This window comes from Camelus bactrianus, chromosome 17 (assembly GCF_048773025.1).
Source record: "Camelus bactrianus isolate YW-2024 breed Bactrian camel chromosome 17, ASM4877302v1, whole genome shotgun sequence".
Taxonomy (NCBI): Eukaryota; Metazoa; Chordata; class Mammalia; order Artiodactyla; family Camelidae; genus Camelus; species Camelus bactrianus.
The window spans coordinates 28525078-28537465 of record NC_133555.1 but is presented as its reverse complement, the minus strand read 5'-3'; the positions used below and the strand labels follow the sequence as shown (position 1 = coordinate 28537465).

The 12388-nt window shown below is 33.1% G+C and overlaps 1 protein-coding gene across 2 annotated transcripts in view; it reads left to right on the top strand.

Annotated features, from left to right (window-relative positions):
- Positions 1-12388, top strand: part of CCDC66 (coiled-coil domain containing 66) — a 101922-nt gene that overhangs the window by 32706 nt on the left and 56828 nt on the right. For both annotated transcript variants that reach the window (XM_074344640.1, XM_010968345.3), the window contains exons 9-14: positions 103-234; positions 628-878; positions 1073-1157; positions 1969-2130; positions 3288-3432; positions 3855-3992. In XM_074344640.1, coding sequence (XP_074200741.1) covers positions 103-234; positions 628-878; positions 1073-1157; positions 1969-2130; positions 3288-3432; positions 3855-3992 — 913 coding nt within the window. The remainder of the gene's footprint in view (positions 1-102; positions 235-627; positions 879-1072; positions 1158-1968; positions 2131-3287; positions 3433-3854; positions 3993-12388) is intronic.

Genomic DNA, 12388 nt, shown 5'->3' with positions numbered 1-12388 from the left:
CTATGTAAATTCTTTAGATTTGTAAATTTGTAAAGATTATTAAATATAAAGTGGTTAGAAAAGAGAACTAAACTTTAGGTGTTGTTGATGACTGTTGTTTAGGAAGCAGTACTGATGGAGCACTCTTTCAGTGCTATGAAGCAAGAACAGCAGAGAAAATGGATTGAAGAACTGAACAAGCAAATAGAAGATGACCAGCAAAAAAAAATGGAAGAAAAAATTATATCTTCAAAGGTAATTTATGAAGTTTTATGGATGTAAAAGGAAAAAGTAATTTCAGAGTCTTTGATCATAAACTTGAATTATCCTGAAGCTATTTGACAAGACTGTATTATTCAAATTATTCCACATTTGCTTTTGTGAACCTTTCATTGAATGAATTTAGTAAGTGTGGTTTTGTGTGGCTTCTTTTAACTAACTTTTTAGAAATTTCCTAATTCTTTGAATTTCTCATATTCTCCAAGCTTAGTTATCGAAATGTATAGGGAATCAATAGAGATCACAGTTTTGTTAATTTTTATGATGCTTATTCTGCTGTATGGTGACTTTTAGAAATCATGTCATTTGGGATTTTAAATGTAAGAACAACTGCAAAAATTCTTAGCAGTTCTTATTTGTTGTGATTAGGGTGAGGAACATGACAGATGGGCAATGCATTTTGATTCATTAAAGAGCTATCCTGGTTCTCAGTCTCAGCTGTCTTCTCGGTCAACACACAAACAACCAGAGTACTTCTGTATCTCTCCGGACACTCAGGAGTTGGCTGATATAAGCAGTCTTTGTACACCTACAACTGGAAGCCAGGTTGAACCTTCAGAGGAGGAACACATAGCAAAACCTGTTACAGATACGGCTGTGACAAACAGTCAAAAAACAAAGTAAGTTCATTCTTAAGTATGATGTTTAAAAAAGTCTGTGTGCTTTATAAGGACTGTTGTTATGTTTATAATATATCTTATTTTTCCTTCAAAGTCGAAATGATTAGTAGATAGATCCTGAACAAAAATGACTTAGCACCTTGTTAAACCCACCTTTTGGGGGTTTTAAACAGCTAATATATTTGTCTTGCCAGCTTTCTACGTTCTATGACTGCTCTTTTGGACCCAGCTCAGATTGAGGAACGAGACAGGCGGCGACAAAAACAGTTAGAACATCAGGTATTGCATTATAAAATGTTGTTTTTTGCCTTAAAAAGTAATAGTCATGGCCTAGATACCTAAGTAAATGGAAATTAAAATTACAGTATAAAATTACAGTATAAGCACAGGTCTTGTGCAGTCCTGTGATGAATCTTATCCCTACTCTATCTGGCATTATATTATACTTGTTCTGAGAACCAGACAGTATCACATACTATAGCCACCTTCCAAGAGACAAGGTCTTTAATACATAGGTTGTGTGTCTGAAGTGACACTAAATCTTAAGTTAGTATTGAATTTTTTTTTCTAATACTCTTGAATTCTCTTCAGGATGAGAATTAGTTCGTTGAAAGGGAACTATATAAGGTATTGAAGTTGAATTATGATTAAGAAGTCTAGCAGATAATATAAGAAAGGAAACTAAGATTAAAATTCTCTCCTAATTTTAGTCGAATGCTCAAGGGACTTAAATATCTAATAATTCTCTAAAACCTCTACTATATGAAGAATTGGGTTAGTTAATATTGTTACTTTTTAATCAGTTAAGTGAACAGACCTTTATAGAGCATCTGCTGTTTTTACTAGGTACTGTGGCACTGAATTCTTCAGTTGTTTTTCTGTTAGTTCTTTTAACAGCCCTCCTGAGGTTAAAGAAAAGGTGTATAGAACTTGACAGGTGGGAGATGGGAAAAATACATTGGAAATTTGACATTTTAATTTTACTTGTATGTGTATTTCTATATTATGATAAGCATTTTTGAAACACCAAGCAAATGCTCCATGGATTCTTTCTGTGATGATGATGATTTATGTGGTTATTTATGACTAGAAAGCCATCACTGCTCAGGTAGAAGAGAAGCGCAGGAAGAAACAGCTTGAAGAAGAGCAAAGAAAGAAGGAGGATCAAGAGGAGGAGCGTCGCTTAGCAAGGGAACGAGAAGAGATGCAGAAACAGTATGAAGAAGATATACTTAAGCAAAAACAAAAGGAAGTAGGTATTTATATTCTAACTAATATTTTAGAGTAGAAATGGGTATGTTTTTAAAGAAAAACCCCAGAACATTTGCATATATTTTGAAATTGTGAAGCTATATGCAGAAACATTAAAGGTCTGCATAAACAAGGCTATCAAAGTAAGGGAGAAGCTGGAGAGGTTTCATCATTTCAAGTGATTAGTTCACAAATGCTGTACAGCTTGGGTTTTTTTTCTCTGTGCTAAGTAGGAGGTCAAGAGTTACTACAGCATAAAACGTAAGTTACCCATATGCTTAATTTTTAAATGCTTTCTAAGCAGTGAGTATTAATACATATATAGATCTGTTAGGAGAAATATTGGCCTTTCTGTCTATTTCCAGTTGTGAACAGGAGCATATACTTGCAGAGTGATTTGGCTAGGATTGATGATACAGTTTGTTGCCATGTTAGAGTGTTCCTTTAAGGGTCTATTAAAAAGAGTAGATACTCGTTGGCTTGGAGAACCCCTATATTAAGTGGCACAGGCTGTGTAGGTATGGTGATGTCAAGTGCCATATTTGAGCGGACCTGGCAAAGAGCAAGTTACACAGTGATTGCCAAAGATTCGTGTGGTTTACAGAGTAGACCATACAGTACTTCCCTTGGAGCTGGGAGGTGGGGCCTGGAGCCTGCCTTTTCTTGCCTTTTTCCACTTTCAGCCTTTGCTTCAAAATTAGCTGATGAAGATACAAATGGTTTAGGTTCTGATTTCATTATGTTGAATAGACTGAGCCAGCTACACCTATGAAATAACTGTATACCTGAAAAAAAAATCAAAGCATTATTCGCTTGAATTGAAAAAAACATGGCCATAAATAATTGAGTTTTACCTCTTAATTCTTTTTTATCATAGAGAATTCTGGTGGAATTGACCATTGTTTTAGAAACTTTTAGTATAAACTTGAATGGGTAAAAGAGTTCTTATATTTGTGGTCTAATATCATAGAAAAAGATACTAAAATGTAAGCTCCAAAAGGGAAGGAACCTTGTTTTGTTAAGTGCTCTACTCTCATTATCTTGAATAGTGCCTAGCACATAGTAGGAGCTTAGGAAACACCTGCTGAGAGAGAATAATCAAGTCTGTATATATTTGATAGTTGTGTTTAATGACTTTGTGCACTTCAATATTATTAGGAAATCATGACTCTCAAGACAAACGAACTGTTCCAGATGATGCAGAGAGCGCAGGAGCTGGCACAGAGACTGAAACAAGAACAGAGAATTCGAGAATTGGCTCAGAAGGGACATGACACTTCTAGATTAATTAAAAATCTTGGCGGTAAACATTTAACTAAAATTTTATTTAATTGCCTATTTTTAATACATTTAAACACCTGTTAACTAAGTTTTTTTAAGGGAATTTCAGACCTTGAATTAATTTAACTTTATAATGCTTGTGTTATTTGGGAAATTGCCTTGAGTGTAAATAGTTTTACACTTTTCAATATCTTTTTACACAGATTTTCTTATATTTTCCTCATAATTGGTAAAATGTATACTTTTGTACCCATTTTTACAGAGATATCTATTAGGTGATCTCCCTAAATTCAGTAAGGGATAAGAATGCAGGTGACATTTTATAATAAACTTTAGACTAGTCCTAGCTTTTTATTGCAGTGTTTACACTGACTAAACTTAAAGTCTTTTGCATATTTAGTTGCTGCTATGTCATTTTTATCAGATATTTATTTCTCTTGTCAGTTGATACAATACATATGGAGTATAATGCATCTGGCAACATTTCAAATTCAAGACATGGCTTGGATGAAGTCAGCAGTGAAATAAATACATGGATCAACTCTACAGCCTCTCCCAGGAAGGATACTGGTGTGCAAACAGGTATTGGTTTAGAAATTGTGATTTGGCTTAAAATTTACTTAAGATTAAAGTCACAATTAGAATTAAATTCAATTAATTTAAAGTTTGAAAATTAAAGGAATTTGAGGTTTTCAGTAAGAGTTAGAAAATAATGGTATCTCAGTTTTAATTTCTCTATAATAGCTTTATGAGATATAATTTACATAGTATAAAATTAACCCTTTTACAGGGACCAATTCAATGTTTTTTTTAAACAGCACAATTCAGTTTTTGTATCCAGAGTTGTGTAACCATCACCACAATGAATTTTTGAACATTTTTATCACTCCAAAAAGTAACCCTGTACCCATCAGTAGTCACTCTCCATTTCCTTCTTTGCTTTATTCTTAGGCAACCACCAATCTATTTTCTGTCTGTCTAGAATTGCCTATTCTGTACATTTCATATAATTGGAATCATATCATATGTGGTCTTTTCTGTCTGGATTCTTCACCTAGCATAATGTTTTAAAGTTTATCCATGTTGTAGCATGTAACAGTAAGTACTTTACTCCTTCCTATCACTGAAAAATATTCCATTTTATGGATATGACACCACATTTTGTTTATTCCTTATCAGTTGAGGACATTGGGTTATTTCTACCTTTTGACATATTAAAAATATGCTGCTATGAACATTCAGGTACAAATGTTTGTGTAGACATAAATTTTCAGGTCTCTTGGGACCCGAGAAAAGAGAAGAGTAGCATTGTTAAGTCATATAGTAATTGTATGTTTATAATTGTGAGGAACTACTAAACTGTTTTCCAGAGCAGCTGTTAACATTTTATATTCCCACCAGCAGTGTCTGAAGGTTCCAATTTCTCTACATCCTTGCCCACACTTAACTATTCTTGTGTTTGTAGAATGGCTCTCTCATTGTGGTTTTGATTTGCATTTCCCCAATGACTACTGATGTCGCGCACCTTTTCATGTGCTTGGTTTAAATTTTTACATAGGAAGTTAAGTAATATCCATGTTGTGTATCATTATCATAGGCCTCCATGCTTACTATGAGTCCTTTCAGCCCACCATATATCTGTTCAGAAAATATTTTTTCTTTTTTTTAAATAACTTCCAAGAAATCTTTTAATCTTTTCACTTTTTTTGTAAAATTGAGATATAATTAACACAAGATTAGTTTCAAGTGTACAATATAATGATTTGATATGTGCATATATTGCAAAATAATCACCTTAAGTCTAATTAACATTTGTTACCATACACAGTTAGTTTTGTTTTTTTTCCTTGTGATGAGAACTTTGAAGATTTACTCTCTCAGCAACTTTCAGACATACAATATATTATTAACTATAGCCAACATGCTGTACATTACATCCCAGAACTTGTTTATTTTATATAACTGGAAGTCTATACCTTTTGATCTTCTGTATCATTTTGCTCACCTCCCAACCACCCACTCTGTCCCTGTGTCTACAAGCTTTTTTTCCCCAGATGCTACATATACCTGAGGATCATATGGCATTTGTATCTTTTTCTGACTTATTTTTGTAGCATAATGCCCTTAAGGTCAATTCATTTTGTTGGAAATGACAAGATTTCTTTTTTTTATGGCTAATATTCCATTGTATATATATGCATAGAGTATATTTTCTTTATCCATTCATCTGTCAGTAGACACTTAGGTTGCTTCCACTTCTTGGCTATTGTAAATAATACTGCAGTGAACAGAGGAATGCATGTATCTCTTTAAGTTAGTGTTTTCATTTTCTTCAGATAAATACCCAGAAATGGAATTGCTAAATCATGTGGTTCTGTTTTTTATTTTTGAGGAACCTCTGTACTGTTTTCCATAGTGACTGCATCAATTTATATTCTCACCAGCAATCAATACACAAGGGTTCCCTTTTCTCCACATTTACACTGGGACTTGTTATTTCTTATCTTTTTGATAATAGCCATTCTGACAGGTGTGAGATGATGTTTCATTGTGGTTTTGGTTTGTATTTACCTGATCATTAGAGATGTTGAGCATCTTTTCATATCTCTGTTGCCCATCTGTATGTCTGGAAAAATGTCTATTAAAATCTGCCCAATTTTTAATTGGATTCTTTTTTGCTATTGTGTTGTATGAGTTCTTAATACAAGATACATGATTTGCAAATATTTTCTCCCCTTCAACCTTTTCATTTTGTTGTTGGTTTCCTTTTTTGCACAGGAGCTTTTTAGTTTGGTGAAGTCTCAGTTGTTTGTTTTTGCTGCCTTTGCTTTTCATGTCAAATCCAAAAAATCGCCAAGGCCAGTGTCACAGAGCCTACTGCCTATGTTTTCCCCTAGGAATTTTATAGTTTTAAGTCATACATTTGTCTTTAATTTGCTTAAAATTTTTGTGTGTGGTGTAAGATAGTGATCCAGTTTCATTCTTTTGCTTGTGGCTGTCCATTTTTCCCAATGCCATTTATTGAAGAAACTGTCCTTTGTCCATTGTATATTCTTGACTCTTTTGTTGAAAAATAATTGTCCATATATTCATGGGTTTATCTCTGGGCTCTCTGTTCTGTTTCATTGATCTATGTTTTACATAGATACATGTAAAATACATCTGTTTTCATGCCAGTAATACACTGTTTTGATTATTATAGCTTTGTAATATAGTTTGAAATCAGGGAACATGATGACTTCAGCTTTGTTCTTCTTTCTCAAGATGCTGTTAGCTATTTAGGGTATTTTGTGGTTCCATATAAATTTTAGGATTGTCTCTTCTGTTTCTGTGAAAAATGGCATTGGAATTTTGATAGGGATTATATTGAATCTGTAGATTGCTTTGAGTGGCATGGTCATTATAACAATATTCTTTCAATCCTGGAGCATGGAACATCTTTCTATTTACTTGTGTCATCTTCAGTTTCTTTCATTAATGTCTTACAGTTTTCAGTGTACAGGTCTTTCTCTTCCATGGATAAATTTAATCCTTTATTCTTTTTTATGCAATTATAAATGAAATGGGATTGTTTTGTTAATTTATCTTTCTGACAGTTCGTTATTATATAGAAATGCAGCACATTTTTGTATATTGGTTTTGTATCCTCCAATTTTACTAAATTCATTTATTCTAATAGGATTTTTTTTTTTTTTTTTTGGTAGAGACTTTAGGGTTTTCTTCTGTATATAATTGCTCTGACTAGGACGTTTGAATACTATATTAAATAAAAGTGGTGAGAGTGGACATCCTTGTCTTGTTCATGGTCTTAGAAAAAGTTTTCAGCTTTTCACCATTGAGTATGATGTTAGCTATGGGTTTTTCATATATGGCCTTTATGTTACATTCCCTCTGTACCCATTTTGTTGAGAGTTTTTATCATAAAGCAATGTTGAATTTTGTCAAATGCTTTTTCTGCATCTGCTGAGATGATTAAAGAATCTTTTCTTCACTTTGTTAATATGGTATACTTCATTCATTGATTTACTGTTGTTGAGCCACCCTTCCATCCCTTGAATAAATCCCACTGGATTGTGTTGTATGATCCTTTTAATGTATGGGATTTTTTTGTCTTGTTTCCTTTTTCAAATTTTTTTCTTTCTGTTTCTTTTTTTAAAGAAATCTTTTAGTGGGAAGTAATTTTAGGTTTATTTATTTGTTTATTTCTTTAAACAGAGGTACTGGGAATTGAACCCAGGACCTTGTGCATGCTAGGCATGCATCTTACTACTGAGCTATACCCTCCCTGCTTAATATATTGTTGAATTCAGTTTGCTGATAACTTTGTTGAGGATTTTTGCATCTGTGTTCATCAGGGATACTGTCCTGTAATTTTCTTTTCTTGTGGTGTCCTTGTCTGGTTTTGGTATCAGGGTAATGCTGGCCTCATAAAGTGAGTTTGGAAGCATTCTCTTCTATTTTTTGAAAGAATTTAAGAGAACTGATCTTTGTCCAGTTTGTCTTTGAATGTTTGGTAGAATTCACCAGTGAAGCTGTATAGTCCTGGATTTATGGGTTTTGGGAAGGTTTTTGAATACTCTCTCCTTATTTGTAATCAGTCTGTTCAAATTTTCTATTTCTTAAAGATTCACTCTTGGGTTGTACATTTCTAGGAATTTATCAATTTTTTCAAGGTTATCAAATTTCTTGGTATATAGTTGTTCATAGTGGTCTCTTCTGGTCCTTTGTGTTTTGTGGTATCAGTTGTAACTTCTCTTTCATTTCTGATTTTATTTATTTGAATCTTCTCTTTCTTGGTGAGTCTAGTAGCTAAAAGGTTTGTCAATTTTATTTATCTTTTCAAAAAAGTAGCTCTTCATTTCATGGATCTTTTCTACTGTCTTGTCTGTATTTCATTTATTTCTGCTCTGATCTTTTGTTATTTCTGTCCTTCTACTAACTTTGGTCTTTATGTGTTCTTTTTCTAGCTCCTTAAACTGTAAAGTTATGCTGGGGTTTTTTTGTTTTTGTTTTTTTGGTTTTTTTTTTGGAGATTTTTCTTGTTTCTTGATGTAAGCATGTATCACTTTGAGCTTCCCTCTTAGAACTGCTTTTACTGCATCCTGTAGTTTTGGTTGTATTTCCACTTTAATTTGGTATTTTTTTTAGTCCTGTTTTGATTTCTTCTTTGACCCATTGGTTGCTCAGTAGCATGTTGTTTAATCTCCATGTATTTGTGAATTTTCCAGTTTCTTCTTCTAATTGATTTCCAGTTTAACAGCATTGTGGTCAGAAAAAATGCTTGATACGATTTCAGTCTTTTTAAATTTATTAAGACTTATTTTATGGTCTAACGTGATCTATCCTGGAGACTGCTCCATGTGCTCTTGGGAAGAATGGATTGTATTCTTTTGCTTTTGGATGGAATGTTCTGTATTTACCTGTAAAGTCCATCTGGTCAAAAGTGTCATAAAAGTCCAGTATTTCATTACTGACTTTCTGGATGATCTGTCTATTGATGTAAGTGGGGTATTAAAGTCCCCTACTTGGTGGAGGGTGGATTGGGGGGCATTTTATAGCTCAGTGGTAGAGCATGTTTTTAGCATGCATCAGATCCTGGGTTCAACCCCCGGTACCTCCATTAAAAAAAAAAAAGTACTACAAAAAAAAAGTTCCCTACTCTTACTGAGGTAAAAAATATTTCTCCTTTTAAGTCTATTAATATTTGCTTTATGTAGTTAGGTGCTCCCATGTTGGGTCCATAAATATTTACAAATGTTATATCTTCTGTTGGATTGTCCTCTTTATCGTTATGTAATGTCCTTTATCCTTTGTTACAGACTTTGTTTTAAAGTCTATTTTGTCTGATACAAATATAGCTATTCCTACTTTATTTTGGTTTTGAATTATATGGAATCTCTTTTCCCATTTATTCATTTTTTTAGTCCATGGTGTATCCTTATATTGGGTATGAGTTGCTTGTAGGCAGCATATAAGATAGGTGGTTTTTAATCTATTCAGCCATTCTGTTTCTTTTGTTTGGAGAATTAAGTCCATTCACATTTAAAGTAATTGAGGATATTTTTGCTTTTATTTCCATTACTCTAGGAGCTGGTTTGAAAAAAAATACTGCTGAAATTTATGTCAAAGAGTTACAGTATCCATTCTTACATTTAGGTCTTTAATTTATTTTGAGTTTATTTTTGTATATGGTGTTAGAGAATGTTCTAATTTCATTCTTTTACATGTAGCTGTCCAATTTTCCCAGCATCACTTATTGAAGATACTGTTTTTTTCTCCATTGTATATTCTTGTCTCCTTTGTCATAGATTAATTGAGTATGTGGTTTTATTTCTGGATTTTCTATCCTGTTCTATTAATCTATGTGTCCGTTTTTTGTGCCAGTACCATACTGTTTAGATTACTGTAGCTTTGTAGTATAATCTGAAGTCAGGGCACATGATTCCTCCAGCTACATTATTCTTTCTCAGGGTTGCTTTGGCTATTCAGGGTCTTTTGTTTTTCCATACAAGTTTAAAAATTTTTTGTTTAAGTTCTGTGAAAAATGTCATTGGCAATTTGATAGGGATTGCATTAAGTCTGTTTATTGCATTGGGTAGTATGGCCATTTTAACATTATTGAGTCTTCCAATCCAAGAACATGGTATATCTTTCCATCTATCTGTGTCATCTTCAATTTCTTTATCACTGTCTTACAGTTTTTGGAGTACGGGTCCTTTGCCTCCATAGGTAGGTTTATTCCTAGGTATTTTATTCTTTTTTATGTGATGGTAAATGGTATTGTTTCCTTAATTTTTTTTCCTGGTATTTCATTGTTAGTGTATAGAAATGCAACTGATTTCTGTATGTTAATTTTGTATCCTGCAGTTTTACCACATTCATTGATGAGCTCTAGTAGTTTTCTGGTAGCCTCTTTAGGATTTTCTATGTATAATATCATGTCATCTGCAAACAGTGATGGTTTTACATCACTGCAGATGACATGATACTACTTACTCTTTTCCAGTTTGGATTCCTTTCATTTCTTTTTTTTCTCTGATTGCTGTGGCTAGGACTTCTAAAACTATGTTGAATAAAAGTGCCAAGAGTGAACATCTTTGTCTTATTCCTGATCTGAGAGGAAATGCTTTGAGCTTTTCACCATTGAGAATAATGTTAGCTGTGGGTTTGTCATGTATGGCCTTTATTATGTTGAGGTATGTTCCTTCTATGCCCACTTTAACAAATGGGACCGAATTAAACTTAAATGCTTTTGCACAGCAAAGTAAACCATGAACAAAATGAAAAGACAATGTACAGAATAAGAGAAAATATTTGCAAATGACATGGCTAACAAGGGACTAATTTCCAAAATATACAAACAGCTCTTATAGCTTAGTATCAAAAACACAAACAGCCCAATTAAAAAATGGTCAGAAGACCTAAACAGACATTTCTCCAAAGAAGACATCCAGATACCCAACAGGCACATGAAAAGATGCTCAGTGTCACTGATTATTAGAGAAATGCAAATCAGAACTACAGTGTGGTATTGCCTCCTGCCAGTCAGAATGGCTATCATTCAAAGGTCTATGAATAATAAATGCTGGAGAGGATGTGGAGAAAAAGGATCCCTCCTGCACTATTGGTGGGAATGTAAATTGGTGTAGCCACTATGGAGGACAGTATTGAAGTCCCTTAAAAAATTAAAAATAGACTTACCATACGATCCAGCAATCCCACTCTTGGGCATGTATCTGGAGAAAACTATAATTCAAAAAGATACCTGCATCCCAATGTTCATAGTAGCACTGTTTACAATAGCCAAGAGATGGAAACAGCCTAAATGTCCATTGACAGATGACTGGATAAAGAAGATGTTGTTTATATATGCAGTGGAATATTACTCAGCCATAAGAAAGAATGAAATAATGCCCTTTGCAGCAACATGGATAGACCTAGAGATTATCATATTAAGTGACATAAGTCAGAGAAAGACCAGTTTCATATATCACTAATATGTGGATCTAAAAACAAAAATGATACAAATTCTATTTACAAACCAAAAACAGACTCGCAGACATAGAAAACAAACTATGGTTACCAAAGTGGAAAGGGTCGGAGGGATAAATTAAGGGTTGGGGATTAACAGACACACGTAACTATATATAAAATAGATAAACAAGGACCTACTGTATAGCACAGGGAACTGTATTCAATTTCTTATAATAACACATAATGAAAAAGAATCTGAAAAGAAAAAATATATATAGTTATGTATAACTGAATCACTTTGCTGTACACCTGAAACTAGCATTGTAAATCAACTACACTTCAATGAAAATTTTAAAAAAATTAATTTAGGATAGGAATGTATGTTATTACCTTTTTGGTAATTGTTTTCTGGTTGTTTTGTAGTTCCTCTGTGTGCTTTCTCCTCTTTCTTTGTGTTTTGATGACTTTCTTTAGTGATATGTTTAGATTCCTTTTTATCTTTTGTGTATTGACTCGGTTTTTGCTTTGTAGTTATCATGAGGCTTACATATAACAACTTTATAACAGTGTATTTAAGTTGATAACAACTTAAAGCCTCAATGTAGTCTAAAACCTTACATTTTTACTCTCCCCCACCCATGTTTTATGTTTTTGATGTTACATTTTACATCTTTTTATCTTGTGTCCCTTAACTAATTATATTTATTTTGACTACTTTTGTCTTTGAATTTTCATACTAGCTTTATGAGCTAAATCCACTGCCTTTACTGTAATACTAACTTTTACCAATGAGATTTATACTTGTATATATTTTTCTGTTGCTAATTAGTGTCCTTTCTTTTCAGCTTTAAGAAGTTCCCTTATAAGAATAGTTTAGTCTCTGCTTATCTGAACTCTTTATCTCTCCTTCAGTTCTGAATGATAATTTTGCTGGATAGAGTATTCTTGATGAAAGTTTTTTTCTTTAAACACTTTGAATATACTATGCTACTGCCTATGGCTTA